We start from the raw sequence: 18,945 nt of genomic DNA, 5'->3' as shown, positions 1-18,945 counted from the left end.
AGCAAGCCCGCCCCTTCCGAGCTCATTCCTGGATTTGGTCAGAGGTGAGTGATGTCGCAAAGACATTGAGGCTATTTTCAACAAAATACTGTTTGTTTTCGATGAAATTAGATCTTGTTTTGCCAAAACCCTTTAATGAACAAAATCATCCATAGGAGCGAGAAAACGTAAGTTAAATGTGTCTTTTTATTGTGTCTGTTGCAGGTCCGAATTTGTATTGCCGAAGATTTGGGGCTTCGAGGACTTTGAACGACCGTGCTCAAAATCCTATTTTTTTCTTCAAGTAATGGACATTTGGTTACTATTTTTGCCTCCAGTTTGTTCCTGAAGGAAAAGCTAGCTTAGCTACCACAACCCCGCCCATAAGCAGTTTTTCAGTTGCTATAAAACCATAATGGTTGACTATATGAAACTGATGAAATAAGCTATAAGTGGCTTTATAGTACACTATAATAGACCCGAGACGCTGAGGATCTATAACCAATAGTAAGTTGACTTTTAAGGGCATAATTTGACCGAAATTAATCTAATGAAATTTAGCCATTAATGTAGGCTAGCCCCCGTGCTAGCGGGCTCCGTCAGAAGCGTAAACATTTAAATACTAATTGGACCGTTGACAAAAGTATTTATAGTATTTATTTTTTACAGTAATATTTATAGTATGAGCTCACACAGGAAAGTGGACGGAGAACAGACGCTCCGCTTCTTTGTGTGTGAGACGGACGGGAAGCAACGGAGCCGAGCACTGCGTTAAATAACCATAAGCAATCTACTCATAAAGATTGCCGTAGGCAGGGAATGCTCGCGCTTATGTCGGATTTTTTTGCCTGCCAACTTCCTAGGGTTGCTCCCCGGATCGAACCCGCAGTCTATACATAAAGATTGCATTAGTGTGAGGATGGTGGATTTGTCTTCTTCGTAGCTTTGTCTTGTGTCATACTAGGGCAGGCGACCCTCCGCAGCCAGGGTCTGTATCACCGTGTACAATCTGGGATAAAGATTGAGGATGTCTCCGGAGAAGTGTCCTCTCCACTTTAACAGGCGGGATGGCCAAATGTGTTGGATCAGTTTCGCTTTCGTCCTTTTGAGAGACACCAGAGGCAAGAGCGCTTTTCACGGAGCCGCCGTTGGAGTTTACAACCTGAAGAGCCGCTCTGTGGTTGTTCTTGTTTTTCTAGTTAGCCTGTGTTGGGCAGCCAACGACGTGCTCTGACAGCAGCTCAACTCAATCTGGTAGAAGTGCCATTGTTCTCGGGATAGCCAGTGGTTGAAGATGGCGTCGACAGAGTGGTTAACCAGAGGGCAGGGCTTAGACGATTCTAGTGAATCACTCAGAGATCACAAGCTCCCTCCCTTTGTGAGCACATTGGGCAAAGCCTGGTTAGGATCCGGTCTGAACAGCTGAATGACTGATGTCTACTTTACCCAATGCCTTTTAAAGACCTAATGCGCTTCTCATTTTAGGGTTTTAATTAGTTCATCCATTCCCTTTCCCTTAATGATTACGTTATTAATTTTTTTCTACATTGCTCATGTCCATTTATATTGTAGATCTGTATTATAAAATATATTGCAAGTAAAATTGTAATACCTAACTATCCATTGTCGTAAACCTTGATCTTATTATTTTCTTAACTTGCACAACCATTTGTATTGCCTAAATGGTAAATTGGGCAATGTTAACAATTGACTTAAATTTAAATGTATAACAATTGTGACATTTGCAGGAAATTTGTAGTTTTGCAGTGTTTTGGAGGTCAGACATTATTATACATCTACTACAACAGTTCCACGGGTAAGACCAAACTGATTCCTCACATGACATTTGGAATTCACCTTTCCTTCAAATTTGTGAATGATTATGAAACTATTCCTTAATTGAATTGGCAATAAAAATGACCTTAGTGAAGTGTGTGATAGGCTTGGTAGTAGTACTGCTAATATACACTTTAACGCACATGCATGGAAATAAGGCTTAAATGTTTTAGTAACGTTCTAAACATTAAATATATGAATTCATAAATATATTTTCTTATTTACCATTTCACCTCTTAAAAGTAGAGGTCTGAGCTGGCATAAATGGCAAGTTCCCTTATTTATGTAGATCACGTGGAATTCGCCAAACATTTTTGGTTGCAGTTGCTTTGTTTGTGTTGCGTAATTGGACCGACATGGTTCTTTCAAAACATCCAAACGTGTTTTCACACGAACAGGCAGCAGGGGGCAGTAGAGAAGCTGCTTCCTTGTTTAAGCCCAGAGTCACATGGTACTAGATTGAGATAAACACTGAAAGCTATTGTAGCAGGAGATAACGTATCAAGTTGGCATGCTTAATAATAAACATAATTTTTGGGGATTATTTTAATCACTCTTTATGATAATTGATCATTTTCAAAAAGGAAAGTCTAAGATGGCACTTGCAGTATTTACTAGATATTATTTTTGAACATTTGGGAGTATATAGGCCTACCATAGGAACGTATTTATATTTATACAATTTCCTAGTTTACCATTTACGTGTGCCATTCTTAAAACTAATATTTAGGAAAAATATGTTTATTTTCTGTGTGCTTACACTTGTTTCTTGGCTCCAAATAAAGAATAGACTTTTAAGAAATGAATGTCCTACCGTTTGAGATGTCAAAATATGAGCTTCCTTTTTAATATGGTGGCGCCATTGCTTCACTGCCACCGCTGAGGCTGAACTCAACTGGAAATGAGCGGTCACACACAGAAAAGATCAAGGTGGTTGCCCTCTATATCCAAGTGAGGAGGGACACTGGTGATGAGAATCACAAATAATGGACTTATGCAAATACAACCTGTGTGTGTGTGTGTGGTTTATTTTCGGTGAGTTAGGTTGGATAACTGATCATTCATCTAGAAGACATGAATTGAGAAAAATACTATTTGGTAGGGCACACAGTGGTGGAGGAATATCCGTTGAGGCCCTGTCCCTGGAACGTCTATATTGCCTTTGATTGATAAAGGTGATGGTCTGTGTCTTGTGTGAGATTATTTGACGCGGGTTCCGGTTCACCTTTTAAACATGGAGCTCCCTGGCTGGTTGGCAAGCAAAAAAATGATGGTTTTCACTTCAAAGGGTATCTTTTCAGAAACGCTAACGTAGACACACGCGTATCTTCCTAATGTGTCCTAACCTGTCTGATGTGTGTGTTTTCAGACATGGCGGTTGGCCCTGTCGACCCACGGGAGATCCTGAAGGGGGTTGAAGCGCTCCTGGGGAAAGATGGGGAGCTGCGCAGCTTGGAAGGAGTTCCCAAAGTTTTCAGGTGAGTGGCGCCCCGACAGAGGGAAGGCCACAGGCCAGTGAGTCTGTTCTCAACCTAACAAAGATGGACAAACGAATGCAATGCTAAAGCGTCATTTCCTTCCCTCAGCCTGATGAAAAACTCCACCAAGATGGTCAGTCGCTGCATGTACATGAACATCCTGCTGCAGACCAAGTCCCACGACATCCTCAACAGGTAAACTCCCCTGAGGTCACTTTAGTAGGTCGTTTCACAATGTCCAGCCTTCACTTCGAACCCCTACCATGTTGCCACTTTTTTAATGCGATTTCTCTCACTTCTTCAGGTTTATTCGAGTTGGGGGCTATAAATTGCTCAACGCTTGGCTGACCTACTCCAAAACCACCACCAACACGCCTCTTCTGCAGCTCATCCTGCTCACACTGCAGAAGCTGCCTCTGAAAGTAGACCACCTCAAACAGGTACTGGTCCCTTCTGCCTACTAGGCCCAACCACAAATACTGGTCAACCTGCACTACAAGGTGTCCCTTTAGTTTACTTTGAATGTTAAACTCAAATCTTTTTGTGCTTAGAACAACACTGCAAAGCTGGTGAAGCAGTTAAGCAAGAGCGGCGAGACTGAAGGTGAGTTTGTTTGAGACCATTTGTTCGTAGCACCCGACACACAGGGCTGTCTGTGCAAGTAGCAGCCAACACATTCAAAGGTTTCAATTATAATCCTAATTTTAATCAAGTCTTTATTTGAATTTCAGAGCTGCGGAAGCTGGCGACCGTGCTGGTGGAGGGCTGGATGGCCATCATCCGCTCACAGAGTGTCCCCAACAGTGGGACGTCGCCAGCAGGTACAGGCGCGCCCCTCCTCACGCGACCGCGTCCCGTAGCGCCGGGACTCCCCGGTGCTCTGATTCTCTGGCGCCGTGACACTGCGCTAACGCTCTCTCCCCTTGTGTTGGTGCCGCAGATAAGAAGAAGAAGGAGGGCAAAGTGCCCATGCGAGAAATGAAGGAGAAGGCGGCGGCAGTGGAGGAGGAGAAGAAGAAAGAGAAGCCCAAGGCCCACGCGCCCAGCCACGCCAAGATCCGCTCCATAGGTAGGCACTGGGTCCCAGACCAAGGAGGACACCCTCGCCCTGCTTTAAACTGCTCCTTCTAAATGCCTCCCTCTGCTTGCATTGTTCACAGGCCTGGAGATAGAAGTGGCCAGCCCTGCCCTGGTTAAAAAGACTCCCGTCGCCCCTCAACTGGGAGACAAGTACAACATCAAGCCTGCTGTTCTCAAGAGGCCCAGGTACAAAGTCCTGCCCAGTTTCTCACTCAGCCGGCCACGAGCCCTCTTGTGGACTTTGCTCGAGTTCACCAAACAAGAGATGCATTTGTATGTTGCCCCCTAGTGGCTGCAAGTCTGATCTTTGTATCCTGTGTTTCCCATAGCAACGGGCCTTTAGATCCCCCGCCGGTGGAGAAGAAATACAAACCCCTGAACACGCCCTCCAACTCAGCCAAAGAGATCAAAGTGAAGATCATTCCCGCTCAACGTAGGTCAAACACACGCACACGCACACGCACAACCCTCTGTTTGCATTTGCTAATGGAGGTGGCGGATCAGGGAGTAACTGTTGGCTCTCTCCTCTCCCCTGCAGCTATGGAGTGTACCGGTTTTCTGGATGCCTTGAACTCAGCGCCTGTGCCTGGCGTCAAGATTAAGAAGAAGAAGATGGGCTCTCCCGCCGGCGGGGCCGGTACCAGTCCCAGTGCCAAGGCCGTGTCCCCGACCTCCAACAAGGTACCAGTCAGCTCCCTCTGCTCACTTCACTTCAGGGCATTTCTTGGATCGATTCGATACAAAATCAATCTGGTCTCAAACATGACCCCCGTTCCCCTCCTCCCTCCTCCAGCCAAACCCCTTCGACAAGCCGGCCAACTACCAGGGCCTGACGGCCAAGCCCTCGTCCCCAGAGGGGGTGTCGTCGTGCCCCGCCCCCAGCGAGGACAGCCAGGACATGGAGCCCCCCGGGACCCCCGTGCCCGCCGACGACCCCGAGGCCTCTGACACCGGTAGGTCCCTGGCCTCACCGTCTTCCAGTGGCCCCTCTGTCCGCCTGGAACCGCTTCCTAAGCTCTCAAACGTGCTTTCAGCAGAGAAGCCGAACGCGCTGGCGGAGCCGCGGCGCGAGGAGGAGACGCTGACCAAGAAGGGCAAGAAGAAGAAGAGCGTCCGCTGGGCCGAGGAGGAGCAGCTCAAAGAGTACTTCTACTTTGACCTGGACGAAACGGAGAGAGGTGGGCAAATCCATATGACCACCACAGGTGGGAAACTCAACATGCCGTGCACCTAAACATACACTTTACTACTGCTTGCAGCATAAGTATTGCACTGTACGAAAGACTTGAATGACAACCCAATGAGCGTGATTGACTGGTGAACCAATCAGGGGAGAGCAGCCTGATTAACGTCTATGAACTCTCTCTCCCCCTCCCCTCTCATAGTCAACGTGAACAAGATCAAGGACTTCGGCGAGGCAGCCAAGCGGGAGATGATGATGGACCGTCAGACCTACGAGATGTCCCGCCGGCTGTCCCACGACGCCATGGAGGAGCGGGTCCCCTGGACGCCCCCCCGGCCCTTCACGCTCACCGGGAGCCTGGTGCACTCGGGCTCCGGCAGCACGGAGAAGCTCACGCAGAGGGACCGCGAGATGGGCATCCTGCAGGAGATCTTCCTCAGCAAGGAGAGGTGAGGATCGCCGCATCCCCCGGGGCCTTCGGCGTGGTCCGGAGTTCATTCCAGTGACCAGAGGACCGCAGCGTTCAGCGCAGACTTGTAACCATGGCGTCCCTTCCTTCCCCTCCAGCGTACCGGACAGCCCCCACGAGCCGGACCCCGAGCCGTACGAGCCCATGCCGGCCCGCGTCATCCCGCTGGACGAGGACTCCAGCATGCCGGAGGACGGCTACATGGAGCCCATGGACACCACGCCGCAGCACGCTGCCGTCCTGGGCCTGGGCCTGGGGGAGGGCTCCAAGCTGCCCCCGGTGCTGGCCAACCTCATGGGCAACCTGGGGGGCAGCGGGCCCCCGCAGGCCCCCGGCAACCCGGCGGCCCCCAGCGTCAACGTCCAGGAGCTGCTCTCCTCCATCATGGTAAGAGGGAGAGCCTGCCCGGCCCGCTGGTCACGGCACCGCCCAGAGTCCAGCCAGGGGTCTGACCGCCCGGTGTGTCTTCTGCCACTAGGGGGCGCAGGGGAACCAGTCCACGGAGGACCTCATCAAACAGCCCGACTTCTCGGACAAAATCAAGCAGCTGCTGGGCTCCCTGCAGCAGAGCCAGAACCAGAACCAGAACCAGAACCAGAACGGACCCCCGCCAGGTAAGCACCCCCCCCCCCCCCCCCCCCTCCTCCTCCGGCAGCACACCCCATCTCAGCCCGACCGACCCTGAACCCTGGTGTCTGTAGCGGCGTGTCCTAACAGAGCGTGTTCCTCCCTGCAGTGAACCCGGGGCTGCTGGGCCACGGCCCCATGAACAACATGAACAACATGCAGATGCCCATGAACGGCTACCCCCCCAACCAGCCCCCCGGGGCGCCCCGCTTCCCCCACCCCCCGCCCCCCCACAACCACGGCCCCCCCTTCAACGCCGGCCCCCGCATGATGGGGCCGCCGCCGGGCCAGGGCCACGGCGACAACGGGGGCAACTACTGGGGCGACGACTCCATGAGGGGCGGGCCGCCCCGCGGGGGGCACTTCCACCGCGGAGGGCGGGGCAGGGGAGGCGAGCCCGGTCCCTTCAGGGGCCGCGGGTCCCGTGGGGGGCCCCGCGGCGGACACAACAACATGAACGGTGGGTGCACACACACACACACACACACACACACACACACACACACACACACACACACACACACACACACACACACACACACACACACACACACACACACACACACACACACACACACACACACACACACACACTCTAAGATCATGCACTAGGGTTACCACCATAATTGATGAGTGATTCCCTGCTAGGTGACCCCGTAGGGGCGCTGGTTGGCGGTCTCCTCTAGCGGTGTCCTCCGCCCTCCTCCTGTAACACGCGTCCGTCCTTCTCTCCTCAGACATGTCCAAGAGGCCGGTGTGTCGCCACTTCATGATGAAGGGAAACTGCCGCTACGAGAGCAACTGTGCCTTCTACCATCCGGGGGTGAACGGGCCGCCCCTCCCCCCCAACCACCCCGCCCACAACCAGCACCCCCCCCACCCCCAGCACGGACACTGAGGGGCCGCGCCCCTGGCGCCTCGCCCCCGGTGCCCAGACTTTGTCAGCCCAGACTTGCCGCTGCGGGAGGCTGAGACCCCGGGAGACGGAGGGAGGTCCTCCGACAACCCCTCCCCCCCCTCTGGGCACCCTGACACTGGTCTCCGCCCGCCCCGGCTCTCCATCCAATGATGACTTTAACTTATGGACCTGCTCAATCGTTTGTTTTGTTTGTTTTAAAGTGTTACACCCCTTTTTTCAAAGTGCTAAAATCACACGACTGAAACCCCCCCCCCCTCCTTAACCACTTCTGGAGCCAGCAGCGACCCCAGGTTGAGCTGCGCTCCGCTCGCCTTTCATTCCCCGCTGAACACACACCACTACCATGAGAGGACTGGGTCCTACTGGCTAAAGGCCCCCACCTCTCGGGGTCCGTTGAGCTCCTCCACCAACAGTCAAATCGTGTCTGCGGTGAGGAACACGTTGATGTCCACAGTTGTGTCCACATGTTTGCAAGTATTGGTATTCTTTTGGCAGCCCCAAAGTAGACGGTAGGACAGGATTATTGGGGGCCCTGTGCGGCCTGCCCATAGCGTTGTGGTGAGTATGTGGTGAGATGACAAGAGGAAGCACTTCCCACTCAGAGGGCCCAACAGAAGCTCCAGTCTTCCCCGAGCAATCCTGTTCTCTTGACGTTTTATCAAATCACTATTACAATCCAGACTCCCATGAACCACACCATGAAGGGGACGTGTATTAACCCATCTAGTCCACCTTCCTGGAGCTCTGAACTCTACATCAGAGCTGGGAAGTCGCTCTATGAACAGATACTATTGGCCTTTGTTGTGCTATCAACTGTAAGCCGTTTGGTTACCCCAACAACAAGAGAAATGCAACACCAAGGTTTCTGAGCATGCTCCTGCAGAAACTCCCTGCTCTCCCTGTCTCTGGTCCCCGGGTCGTGTTGCTGCTTCTCCACGTGGGTCAACATGGCGGAGAAACGCATCGTCAGTGTTAAAACTACTTGTCAAAGACTGATCAACTGCTGTTTGTGTCAGGTATATCGCGTTTTCTGTGAAAACAATGGCCTTCGTGTCTCTTGTGGGACTGTGCAAATGTTTTTCTTTATTTTTTCTGTGGCACCAAACCCAGATTTTATTTCGATGCAGTGCTAATAATAATGAGGCCTCTTATATAAGAGGGGCAAACTTTTTTTTGGGGGTTTATGAAATGTTAATATTTTTGTTTGTAAATAGGTGCACATCCGACACACATAAGTACGAGTATGTTTTGTACACAAATGTATCTAATAAATGTCTCAAAGTAAAATTTAAACGATAACCTTTCGGTTCCATTCATTGCTGTGCCATGCCACGCTGAGCGTGTCATCCTGTCTGTGATCGTCATGGCGATGGCAAGGCATCGTCATCCTTAGACGAGTCGGAATCAATCCACTATTGTATCAGGTTTCTTCTGCTTCCTTACGTGCTCTCACTTTTAGTTTGTGCTCCCGTGTTTGCCTGCGTCAGATCCGTGTTATCAGGGCGGGGTTAGCAGAAGGCAAACGAAACGAGTGGTTACAGGAGTGGCCTTTACACACCGACCCTCCTAGTCAAATATTGACCGGCTGTGGGAACAAAGGGAGAGCGGGTTAAGGACACCTCAGCACTGCTGGGTCCTCAGGGTTCCCACTGGGAGGGCATGCTCTGTGGGGCCAGACCCCTTCGACTGGTAACGTCCCAGGCATTCCTCAGCATAATGTGCTGAAATAGTGCATATGCTTTATTCAGATATCACATTTGGTGAAAAGATTATTAAAGTTTCAGTTGCTGTTAGTAAAATAAGACGGATTTGTGTATAATTAGTAACTTGATTGCCAAATATTACATTATGAAAATGTTACCTATTCAACCAGTAAGAAAAAAATCCTTAAAAATATCTATTATATGCATACATAATGTAGAAGAATATGGCTGTTCTCTACTAGCCAAACTACTTTTTAAACCAGTTTTTTTTATTTATTTTTTTAAGGCTTTCAATATACTATAGAGCTGCTGTGCAAATATCAAGTTTGGTGTGAGTGAGTAGGTGCTTATTGATGTCTTTAAATGTAGATACCCCATAGAAATCAACATATATGTTAATGTCACATTGGAGGATGAGTATGCTGAACCCTTTGCGTTGTGTATTTATGTGTAGTTCCAACCCAAACCCTTTACGATGTGTAGTTGAACCCCTAACCCTTTACATTCTGTAGTTACAGTATGTGTAGTTCTGACCCTAACCCTTTACATTGTGTAGTTCTGACCCTAACCCTTTACATTGTGTAGCTCTGACCCTAACCCTTTACATTGTGTAGTTATGTGTAGTTCTTACCCTTGAGGTCCATGAACGTGCAGGATGGACACATTTAGATATCTGAGTTACATTGACATTTACATTGAGGGCCTTTAGCAGACGCTAACCGTAATGTTCCTTTTTCAATGAGGGCTGCTATGCTAACGGGTTGATTCTTTCACGTTCACCTCCCTGGGCGAGAGAGCCCCAACAAGGCTTCCATTGATGGAGAACGGGTCGCATTACCTGCGTGTGCGTGTTTCTGTGTGTTTCTGTGTGTGAGTGTGTATCTGTGCGTGTGTGTGTGTGTGTGTGTGTGTGTGTGTGTGTGTGTGTGTGTGTGTCCTGAGCCATCCCCTCACGATGCTCAGGAATAAAATATGAAACTTTTATTTTCGACTCAACCAGTCTACCTGCATCAGTTCTCCTCAAGTTGTACGTCTTATATTTTGAGATATGAACATCATGCATCATAAAGCTGGCTGATTGTTCCTATTTTCCCGATATAATCATAATAAATGTTTTTCAAACTATGACGTAACATAAGTCCCTTTTTATTCTATTCAATCAACCTTTGTGTGAGTGCAAAAATCAATGAACCCATTGATCAGGACTAAGGAGCCAATGGTGAAGAGTAGAATCATCGTTCTGATCGTCATCACACCTTACGCCAATGCTGAGCTGTCCTTGGCGCCCGGCCAAACATCCCAACACCCAAGAAGTCCTCACACACGACACCCAAGTAATGTGCTGAAGGAGAAAGTTGTCCCTTTCTCTCTTCAATAAAAGTTCACCGTTAAACCAAATGTGAAGAAACATAAAAGAAAGAGACATTTTTTAACTGATATGATCTCAAAGAATAAGACATCATGTCATTCGTCCATTAACCTAGTGTCGGTGGTGGTGGAGGTGTGGTGGTGGTGGGGGTGGAGGTGGACGTGGTGGGCTGGCAGTCTGGAACAGGTAGAGCGTTGTGCTGGGGTGGGGTGGGGGAGGCTGAAGGCGGGGCTAGCAGGCGAAGGCGGTGTATAAATGCGCTGCAGGTGAGAGGGGAGAGACACAGCAGGTCCACCACCCACCGTCGTCAAGGCAACAACGTGAAGTCAAACTATCAAGAAACAGGTAAGACTGCCGTAGCTGCTAACCCTACCCCCTTGGGTGACAGGATGTACGCGTGCCTCGGGTCTCCGGGGGTCCGGACAGTCATCCCCTCACCTCCAGGGGGGTTTGAGGATTGTTCAGTTTGTTGAAGTTACCTTAAAAGAAGCAACCTAAAGCCTTCTGTGCTTTTCCTTGTCTTGCAGCAAGTGGAGCAACGATGACTAAAGCCATCCTGTTGGTGCTGCTGGTGCTGGTGGCGGTGTGCTCCACCCAGGGGAAGCCAGAGCAGAAAAACATCCCCAAAAGGGGCAAGAGGATTCCTCAGACGCTCTCCAGAGGTTTGTTCCGCTCCTCGGCTCACATTACTCACACACACTGGTTGTACCCCTTTTTGGATCTGGCTCTGGTCTTGATATTGATATTGATCTGAAATGTTTCCTCTGTGTGTGTGTGTCTGTGTTTTGTGCTTGTGTCTCTCTGTGTGTCTGTGTATGTGTGTGTCTGTGTATGTGTGCGTGCGTGCGTGCGTGCATGCATGCGTGTGTGTGTGTGTGTGTGTGTGTGTGTGTGTGTGTGTGCTTGTGTGCGTGCTTGTGTGTGTGTGTGTGTGTGTGTGTGCCACAGGATGGGGTGATCAGCTGATCTGGGCCCAGACCTATGAGGAGGCGCTGTACTGGTCCAGGTGGAGGTGAGTCCCAACCGGCCCCTTTAGACCCGCTCCCCTACAGGGCCGTGCATGTGTCTAAAGCATCTGTATCTGTCCTCAGGAACAAGCCTCTGCTGGTCATCTTCCACCTGGAGGACTGCCCCCACAGCGCCCGTGAGTCCCTCAGTAGCGTGTTAGTGGTTAAGTGTAATGTTAAGTCTAGTTCTTGTTTAAACATGTCAAGTGTTGGTGTGCCTGAGAGAGATGTTAAAGGTATTCGAAATGCTTGGTTTAAAACCATTTAAACAATAGAAAACTGAGCAAACGACAGGGAGAAAGAGAGAGTTTGTGTGTGTATGCGTGCATGTGAATGTGTGAGTGCGTGTGTGTGTGCGAGAGTGTTGTGGTTGTGTGTGTTGTGGGTGTGTGTGTGTGTGTGTGCGTGTGTGTGTGTGTGTGCGTGTGTGTGTGTGTGTGTGTGTGTGTGTGTGTGTGTGTGTGTGTGTGTGTGTGTGTGCGCGCGTTCATTGGCATGTTTGCTGATGTGTAATAGCAGGATGTGTAGTAGCAGGATATCCTGCTCTGATTAACATAATAATGAGACGCTGAGTTGAAGTCATGCAATCTTTTGTTTACCTGTGTTTCTAGTGATGAAGAAGGCTTTCGCAGATGACAAGGAAGTACAGAAAATCTTGGATGAGGACTTTATTGTCCTGAATCTTATGGTATGTCCCATCATTTAAATTGACTTATACCGATTGACAGTGAGCATATCAAGAATCTCCTAAGATTGATTCATAGATTGGGAGTAAAGCACATGAGCTTTGTAGCTTTAATATTGAAAGTCACTCACTTACAGCATGAATAATAGCCACACCCTCTCTCTCTTTACCCGACAGTATGAAACCACGGACAAACATCTCTCCCCTGACGGACAGTATGTCCCAAGGTTCCTGTTCGTCGGTAAGATATCTCCCTCTCCCTCTGTCTACCACCTCCGTGTCTCACCCTCCCTCTCCCTCTGTCTACCACCTCCGTGTCTCACCCTCCCTCTCCCTGACTCCACCTCTGTGTCTCACCCTCCCTCTCCCTCTGTCCCCCCCCACCTGTGTCTCACCCTCCCTCTCCCTCTGTCTACCACCTCTCCCTCTGTCCCCCCCCACTCGTGTCTCACCCTCCCTCTCCCTCTGTCCCCCCCCACCCCCGTGTCTCACCCTCCCTCTCCCTCTGTCCCCCCCACCCGTGTCTCACCCTCCCTCTCCCTCTGTCCCCCCCACCCGTGTCTCACCCTCCCTCTCCCTCTGTCCCCCACCCAGATCCCTCCATGACCGTGAGGGCTGACATCACTGGTCGCTACTCCAACCGCATGTATGCCTACGAGCCTGTCGACATGAAGATCTGTAAGTACACGGTTTCCCAGCCCGATCTGATGACCATCAACAATGTTGACCCATGTTTGACAATGATTTAAAACTGTATTTAAACCGTCCACTTTCCGTCCCCAGTATTGGAAAGCATGGCCAAGGCGAAGAAGCTGCTCAAGACCGAATTATAGGATGTGACAAATTGATCCAGCGAGGATAATTTGGTGTTCATTCCTCTTGCTGTCACTAGAGTTTACATTGGTAAATTAAGCACTGTTTATTTTTTTCCTTAACTGTCACTTGAAGGTTATCTGCATTGGACCTGCTCAATAACTCATAAGTATATGTTGTCCAAAGAATGTCTGTGCTGTGGCCTACAACCATGTATTTTTAATAAACAAAAGTGTTTTCAAACTATTTTTCTCTTCGCCTCCGTTTCCGGCGCCACCTTTTAAACGGCTCAAGGTCTCATTACCACGGGGCTGAGGGAGTGGGACTGAAGTCACAGCTGTGTTAAACCTTCTGGAGGGGCGGGGTCACAGGTCAACGAGGGTTAAACATTGTGGAGGGGCGGGGTCAGACTTCAGGTGGTTGGGAAGCGGTTTCCCTGAAGCACCGCTAGGATACGGTGCAGAGCGCAGCCCGGCCCCTTTATAAGCTGCTCATAGCGACAGCGGACGGAGCGACTGCCTATGACTTGACTCACACAAAGTGCACTTAAGGAATACGTGTTTTATTAACCTTTCGAGGTTGAATACATTTTCACATCAATTGGATCTCAAACTCAAAACAATAGCATGAAATTATACATTTTGTTTCGGTTTAATCTGTACAGTACAAAGAGACGAATAAGTAGCTTCCCAGTAGCGCGTTACTCAGAATCATGCAGAAGGCAGAACACACACGACAGCCACCAGCCCTGGAGCGTCAGGACACACACACACACACACACACGCACACGCACACGCACACGCAAACACACACACACACACACACACACACACACACACACACACACACACACACACACACAACCACACACACACACACAACCACACACACACACACAACCACACACACACACACACACACCAGACACACACACACACACACACACACACACACACACACACACACACACACTAACCTCAACTACAACAGGTGCACAATCAGGAACCTTCAAATTCAGTTTGAATAACTTACTGTGATCATTAGTGCTAAAGATTGACATTATTGCATTCAGCAGATTTTAGCGTTTCACAGTTAAGATCAATAAAAACATATTTGAATACAATTGATGGAGTTAAATAGAAAAAGCAGGCCTGCATACATATTTTCATACACAGCAAAATGGACACAACCTATTTCACAAACATGGTGCATTCATCATGTTAATAAACCATGTTAACAACATGTTTATACACCATGTTTACACCATGTTTATAGACCATGTTAACACCATGCTAACACCATGTTAACACCATGTTAACACCATGTTAACACCATGCTAACACCATGTCGACACCATGTTAACACCATGTTTACACACCATGTTAACACCATGTTTATACACCATGTTTCTGGTTGCCTCTGCAGGGGTTCTCGATAATGGACGTCATGCAAACCTCTCATTCAGAATAAAACCCCGGTACATGCAGCATCCTTCAAAGTCCAAAGTGATCTGTATTTCTGTTCAGTAGCGGTACACACCTCTCGTTAAATAAAAACACCTTCATAAAAACAACATACATGAGGAGATCAGCGCAGAAGTGAGCGGACAGTGCAGAGGGGCGTCGTGTCCGGGGGGTCTCTAGAGGAAGGCACTGGGGTTGGCCCGCGGATCTTTCTGGTTCCTGTAGCGGTACGTGAACCAAACCCCCAGCATCTAGGAGAGGAACAAAACCTTGGTTCAGTGGTGCAATAAAGGGCAGCATTACACAATCTGACAGATACAGACTGGGCCATTCGTCACTCAAGAAGCCAACTAGACTTGAATTTAACTTTGGACTTGCTCCACAACATATGACCATGATATCAACAATGCAATGTTAGATAAGCCCTGGACTTTATTGTGATTGAGGTATTTTCATGTTTGTAAGGCATTTGTTTGATACAATTGAATAATCAAATCAATTGAATGAATCAAATCATAACAGTCTTGTCCTTGTGGTTCTGGTGGTTGCTGTGGCGGTGGGGGGGGGGGGGGGGGGGGGGGGGGGGGGCAGCAGACCTCAGTGAAGCTGAAGAAGAGGCCCAGGCCGCCCACGTAGCGCAGCACCTGGCCCGCGTGCGCCTGGATCTGCTCCCCGCACGGCGAGCACGAGTTGTTGGGGTAGCAGGCCTACAACACACACACAAGCACACACACACATAGACGCAGACACACACAGTCACACACACACACACACACACACTCACAGACACACACCCACACAGACGCACACAGATACGCACGCATATATACACATACACACAAGCAAAGACACACACACGCACACACACACACACAAGCAAAGACACACACAGACACAGACAAATACACAGACACACACACTCACACACGCAAAGACACAGACACAGACAAATACACAGAAACGCTCATATACACACACACACACACACACACACACACACACACACACACACACACACACACACACACACACACACACACACACACACACACACACACACACACACACACACACACACACACACACACACACACACGTTTCACAGTGAGGACACAGATTCACATCTGTAAAATGCTAAAAAGGCGTTGACAAAAGACAATGGGTGGAAGAGCGGAGACGGTGTTAAACGTACCGCGTCGCAGGTGGAGTTGTACTCCACCTGCCTGAAGCCGCAGCAGTTGAAGCTCTTCTCCACGTCCCTCTGGGTGCTCTGAGAGTTGTTCCAGCCCACCTCCAGGAGATGCTCCTGTACACACACACACACACGCACACACACGTTTATTTGGGTGCAACAATATGCATGATATGCATCCCATCATTAGTGTTGGTGTTACCTGCTGCTCTTTGTTGATGGCCAGACATGCGCTGGAGACGGAGAACTGCACGATGAACACCATGAACAAGACGATCATGTACTGGACCCCGTCGTCAAGGAACAAATTTCAAACATCAGCATTTAAAACACAACGCTAACATTGCTAGAATTCACACATGATGAAGTCTAGCAATGTTACGGGGAGGAACCAAAGGCAATTCTGGAGAATATGGGTTTATGCGTGGCTGAAGGGAGGGCAGAATCTAAAGTGACCACAGTATTTTGGAGCCAGGAGGGAAGCTGCCACATTGTGACCGTTTATGTTGAGTAAGAACTTCTGGGACGAGGGACTTGGTTCCAAAGTATTTTGGATTATCTTCAGTCTGGTTTGAGGAAGTGAAACTGTTGTCTATGGTGAAGTATGATGTGACCTAGTGGTAGGATGAGCAGGAGAAAGAACAGCTGGCCAAGCACCGAGCCAAACAGGGGGCAGGGGGGTAGCGTGAGACCTGCGTCGATGGATGGAGATGGAGTGAAACCTGTCAGAGGTATGATCTGAACCATGAGGGCTGAGCCAGCGATGCCGATACAGAACTGCAGGCGGTTGAGGAGGAAGAAGCTGTTGATCCGTATCAAATTATGATCAGGAGGAGGAATCAGGGGAGAGAAGGTCATTGGGGACTTCACGCAGAGGGTTTTCTGTGCCAGTGTGTTAGAAAGGCGTATGGCAATATTTCCTAAATTGGGCAGGTTCGGGGCAGCGAGAAGACTAGATGCCGGAGAGTATTTAAGTTAAAGGAGACAAACTGTGGGTGGATGGTGGAGCAGCAGAAAGGAAACAGTGAAGGTGGTCAGTGAGGAGGAGGCTAGCTGACTCACTTCCTGAGGTGACAAATGACAGGGTTCCTGGAGAACATTGGTGCAAGCTCTCCTTATCAGATTTCAAGTGCAAATAAAGTATGCCGAAAGGCATATCAAACAATTCTGTTATCTACACATTATATGTTCATAATCAAAGATTAGTTTGTCTTTAGGAGAACATTTTTTAATGGGGAATGTATTTCACGTCAATACTTCATAGCCGTCTTAAAGGTGACAGATTATACCACCAGGTGTGAAGGTGATAAGCCGTTCCAAGCCGTTTTGAAAATCTGCCTGCGTGTCCACCTAGATGTGTAGTGGATAGATGAGCAGTGTTTGCAGCAGTCCACTGGGCAGAATGTTAGACTGATCTATCCGGCGTACATCTAGGTGGACACGCCCACTTGTGGTGTCAGAAGAGTCGTATTTTCAAAACGGCTTGTAACGGCTAATCACACTCACACCTGGTGGTATAATACTGTTTGTCACCTTTAAGTTGTACTTCGCCTCATCCGTTCATATCAGCTCCGTCTGAAATAGCTTTCGAGATCTCGGTCAGGCAAAGGGCTTCTCAGTCCGGACTTTAGGACCCCTACGAACCCTGAGCGAGACCCCTTTAGAAGGAACACAGCGGAGCAGGGGTGTACTGGGAAGGAAATCCCTCCCTGGACTCATCCAATGGGACCGGCCGTCGACAGGTTCCGGACTAAAAGGCATTTGAGAATGAGTGCGGCGATGTCCGGCCCCCCCCACCAGGGGAACACCTCAGAGAGAGACATGCTATAACCAGAGCTACAACTCAAGCTAAGAACATATGTGCAAATATATCAGACAACCCTCCGGTTTTCAGCGCTAGGCCGGGTGAGATCGGGGGGGGGGGGGTTTCAGGGGGTCTGGTCCGGCGGAAGGATACAAAGAAGAGGAGGACTTGGTGGTGCTTCATGGCGCCGATGAGGCCGGCCAGGGCCACGAAGAACAGGAAGACCCCCACCCCGATGACGCCGCCCACCACCTGGAAGCTGGACACCAGGCCGAACCACTTCCCCCACGCGGCGATCCCGATCATCAGGAGGCTCACCATCTGAACACACACAACAGGCAGTCAGAGCAGCGTGGCGGGGTCAGACACGGGCCAGTAGGAGCAGGTCGGAGGACAGGCGGGTTATCTTGTGTACAGCTGCTGAGGTTTGAACCCTCAGAGTCCAACAGTCCAATGAGGATCTTCACACAGAACCATAAATAGCGTTATATTCTACTTTGTTATCGTTGTGCAACACAATGCAGTTAAGCATCTAACCAGATAGTTAAAATAGTGTTATAGAATTAGAGAAGTTATACATAGGCTATGTATGTTTGCCTGGGACATAATGTTCATCAATATATCTTGTCATAGGTTGCGATCTATAGTCAGGCTATCTATAGCAAGGCAATAAATCTTATCTAAGAGATGTGTTGGGAATAATGACCAAACACAACACCAAATTCCCTTTCCAACTACCTTCATGTAAGACTCAGTTATTGAATTCGATTTTTTTACAACATCAATTCTAGGCTAATAGACCATCTATTGACACATTTAAGTGCCTCTCATTCTGCCCTACACGCGGGTTGTTCCAAGCCTATTAGTATTTCCCGTAGAACCGAGGAGGAAGGCTGGGCAAAGCTCAGACAAAGGACGGACGTTATTCCCATTTTCTTTCCTGAGAAAGCAAAAAGGAAATTGCACTTAAGAGGACCGATGCCGCAGCCGACCACCTCACTGTGACAACGTGCAGGAGATGAGTCTCCACTGTATGGTAACACACGCCGCCGCATCAGGTTCCAGAGGGGAGCATCCTTCATTATGGATGAGGTGCGTCCTCCTCTCCCTGTTGTTTACAGCCGCCTTACCGCCTTATGCATCCCAAACCATACACCTAATACCAGACACGGAATGAAACCATAACCCGTATAGTCTGGAGCCACACGTATCGTCCTATGCCATTGAAACATCCACCATATGGTACAAAGTAGCGGGCAGCCTCACCACGTAGAGGATGTTGAGCGCCCCCAGGGAGTGTTTGGAGCAGGTGAACCCGGCGCAGCCCATGGTGTCTGT

General features: G+C 49.3%; 3 protein-coding genes across 6 annotated transcripts in view; 2 read left to right on the top strand and 1 right to left on the bottom strand.

The window, feature by feature from the left end:
* Positions 1-13: 13 nt before the first annotated feature.
* Positions 14-8,864, top strand: ppp1r10 (protein phosphatase 1, regulatory subunit 10). 4 transcript variants are annotated; one of them, XM_060044106.1, is made up of 17 exons: positions 14-486; positions 3,185-3,293; positions 3,402-3,488; positions 3,598-3,733; positions 3,845-3,896; positions 4,025-4,114; positions 4,234-4,362; positions 4,454-4,559; positions 4,703-4,806; positions 4,912-5,054; positions 5,167-5,326; positions 5,411-5,578; positions 5,759-6,005; positions 6,124-6,412; positions 6,504-6,639; positions 6,762-7,112; positions 7,390-8,864. In XM_060044106.1, exons 2-17 carry the CDS (start codon positions 3,187-3,189, stop codon positions 7,548-7,550), a joined length of 2,466 nt encoding a protein of 821 aa, XP_059900089.1. In that variant the 5' UTR covers positions 14-486; positions 3,185-3,186; the 3' UTR covers positions 7,551-8,864. The 4 variants fall into 4 exon arrangements, with proteins under 4 accessions (XP_059900089.1, XP_059900090.1, XP_059900086.1 ...); XM_060044107.1 differs by having other exon boundaries at positions 5,408-5,551; XM_060044103.1 differs by having other exon boundaries at positions 5,408-5,578.
* Positions 8,865-10,910: 2,046 nt separating this feature from the next.
* Positions 10,911-13,391, top strand: agr2 (anterior gradient 2). Its single transcript, XM_060044139.1, has 8 exons — positions 10,911-10,988; positions 11,171-11,305; positions 11,592-11,655; positions 11,735-11,787; positions 12,262-12,338; positions 12,513-12,576; positions 12,930-13,013; positions 13,119-13,391. The coding sequence occupies exons 2-8, from the start codon at positions 11,185-11,187 to the stop codon at positions 13,166-13,168; spliced, it is 513 nt and encodes a 170-aa protein (XP_059900122.1). The 5' UTR covers positions 10,911-10,988; positions 11,171-11,184; the 3' UTR covers positions 13,169-13,391.
* Positions 13,392-13,694: 303 nt separating this feature from the next.
* tspan13b (tetraspanin 13b) overlaps positions 13,695-18,945 on the bottom strand; it is a 5,457-nt gene continuing 206 nt past the window's right edge. Inside the window, exons 1-6 of the mRNA XM_060044137.1 lie at positions 18,874-18,945; positions 17,761-17,928; positions 16,006-16,086; positions 15,804-15,917; positions 15,208-15,318; positions 13,695-14,862 (exon numbers count right to left, since the gene is read on the bottom strand). The exon at positions 18,874-18,945 is cut by the window's right edge and continues 206 nt beyond it. Coding sequence (XP_059900120.1) covers positions 14,788-14,862; positions 15,208-15,318; positions 15,804-15,917; positions 16,006-16,086; positions 17,761-17,928; positions 18,874-18,936 — 612 coding nt within the window. The 5' untranslated portion in view covers positions 18,937-18,945 and the 3' untranslated portion in view covers positions 13,695-14,787. The remainder of the gene's footprint in view (positions 14,863-15,207; positions 15,319-15,803; positions 15,918-16,005; positions 16,087-17,760; positions 17,929-18,873) is intronic.

Source organism: Gadus macrocephalus, chromosome 22 (assembly GCF_031168955.1).
Source record: "Gadus macrocephalus chromosome 22, ASM3116895v1".
Taxonomy (NCBI): Eukaryota; Metazoa; Chordata; class Actinopteri; order Gadiformes; family Gadidae; genus Gadus; species Gadus macrocephalus.
Note: the sequence above shows the minus strand (reverse complement) of the source record. Positions and strands in the feature narration are given on the sequence as shown.

Coding starts and splice junctions, on each gene's coding strand:
- ppp1r10 (XM_060044103.1), top strand. CDS start 3,187: ATGGCGGTTGGCCCTGTCGACCCACGGGAGATCCTGAAGGGGGTTGAA. Junction 3,897..4,024: donor CAAGAGCGGCGAGACTGAAG/GTGAGTTTGTTT, acceptor TTTGAATTTCAG/AGCTGCGGAAGCTGGCGACC. Junction 5,055..5,166: donor TGTCCCCGACCTCCAACAAG/GTACCAGTCAGC, acceptor TCCCTCCTCCAG/CCAAACCCCTTCGACAAGCC.
- agr2 (XM_060044139.1), top strand. CDS start 11,185: ATGACTAAAGCCATCCTGTTGGTGCTGCTGGTGCTGGTGGCGGTGTGC. Junction 11,788..12,261: donor GGACTGCCCCCACAGCGCCC/GTGAGTCCCTCA, acceptor CTGTGTTTCTAG/TGATGAAGAAGGCTTTCGCA. Junction 13,014..13,118: donor GCCTGTCGACATGAAGATCT/GTAAGTACACGG, acceptor TTCCGTCCCCAG/TATTGGAAAGCATGGCCAAG.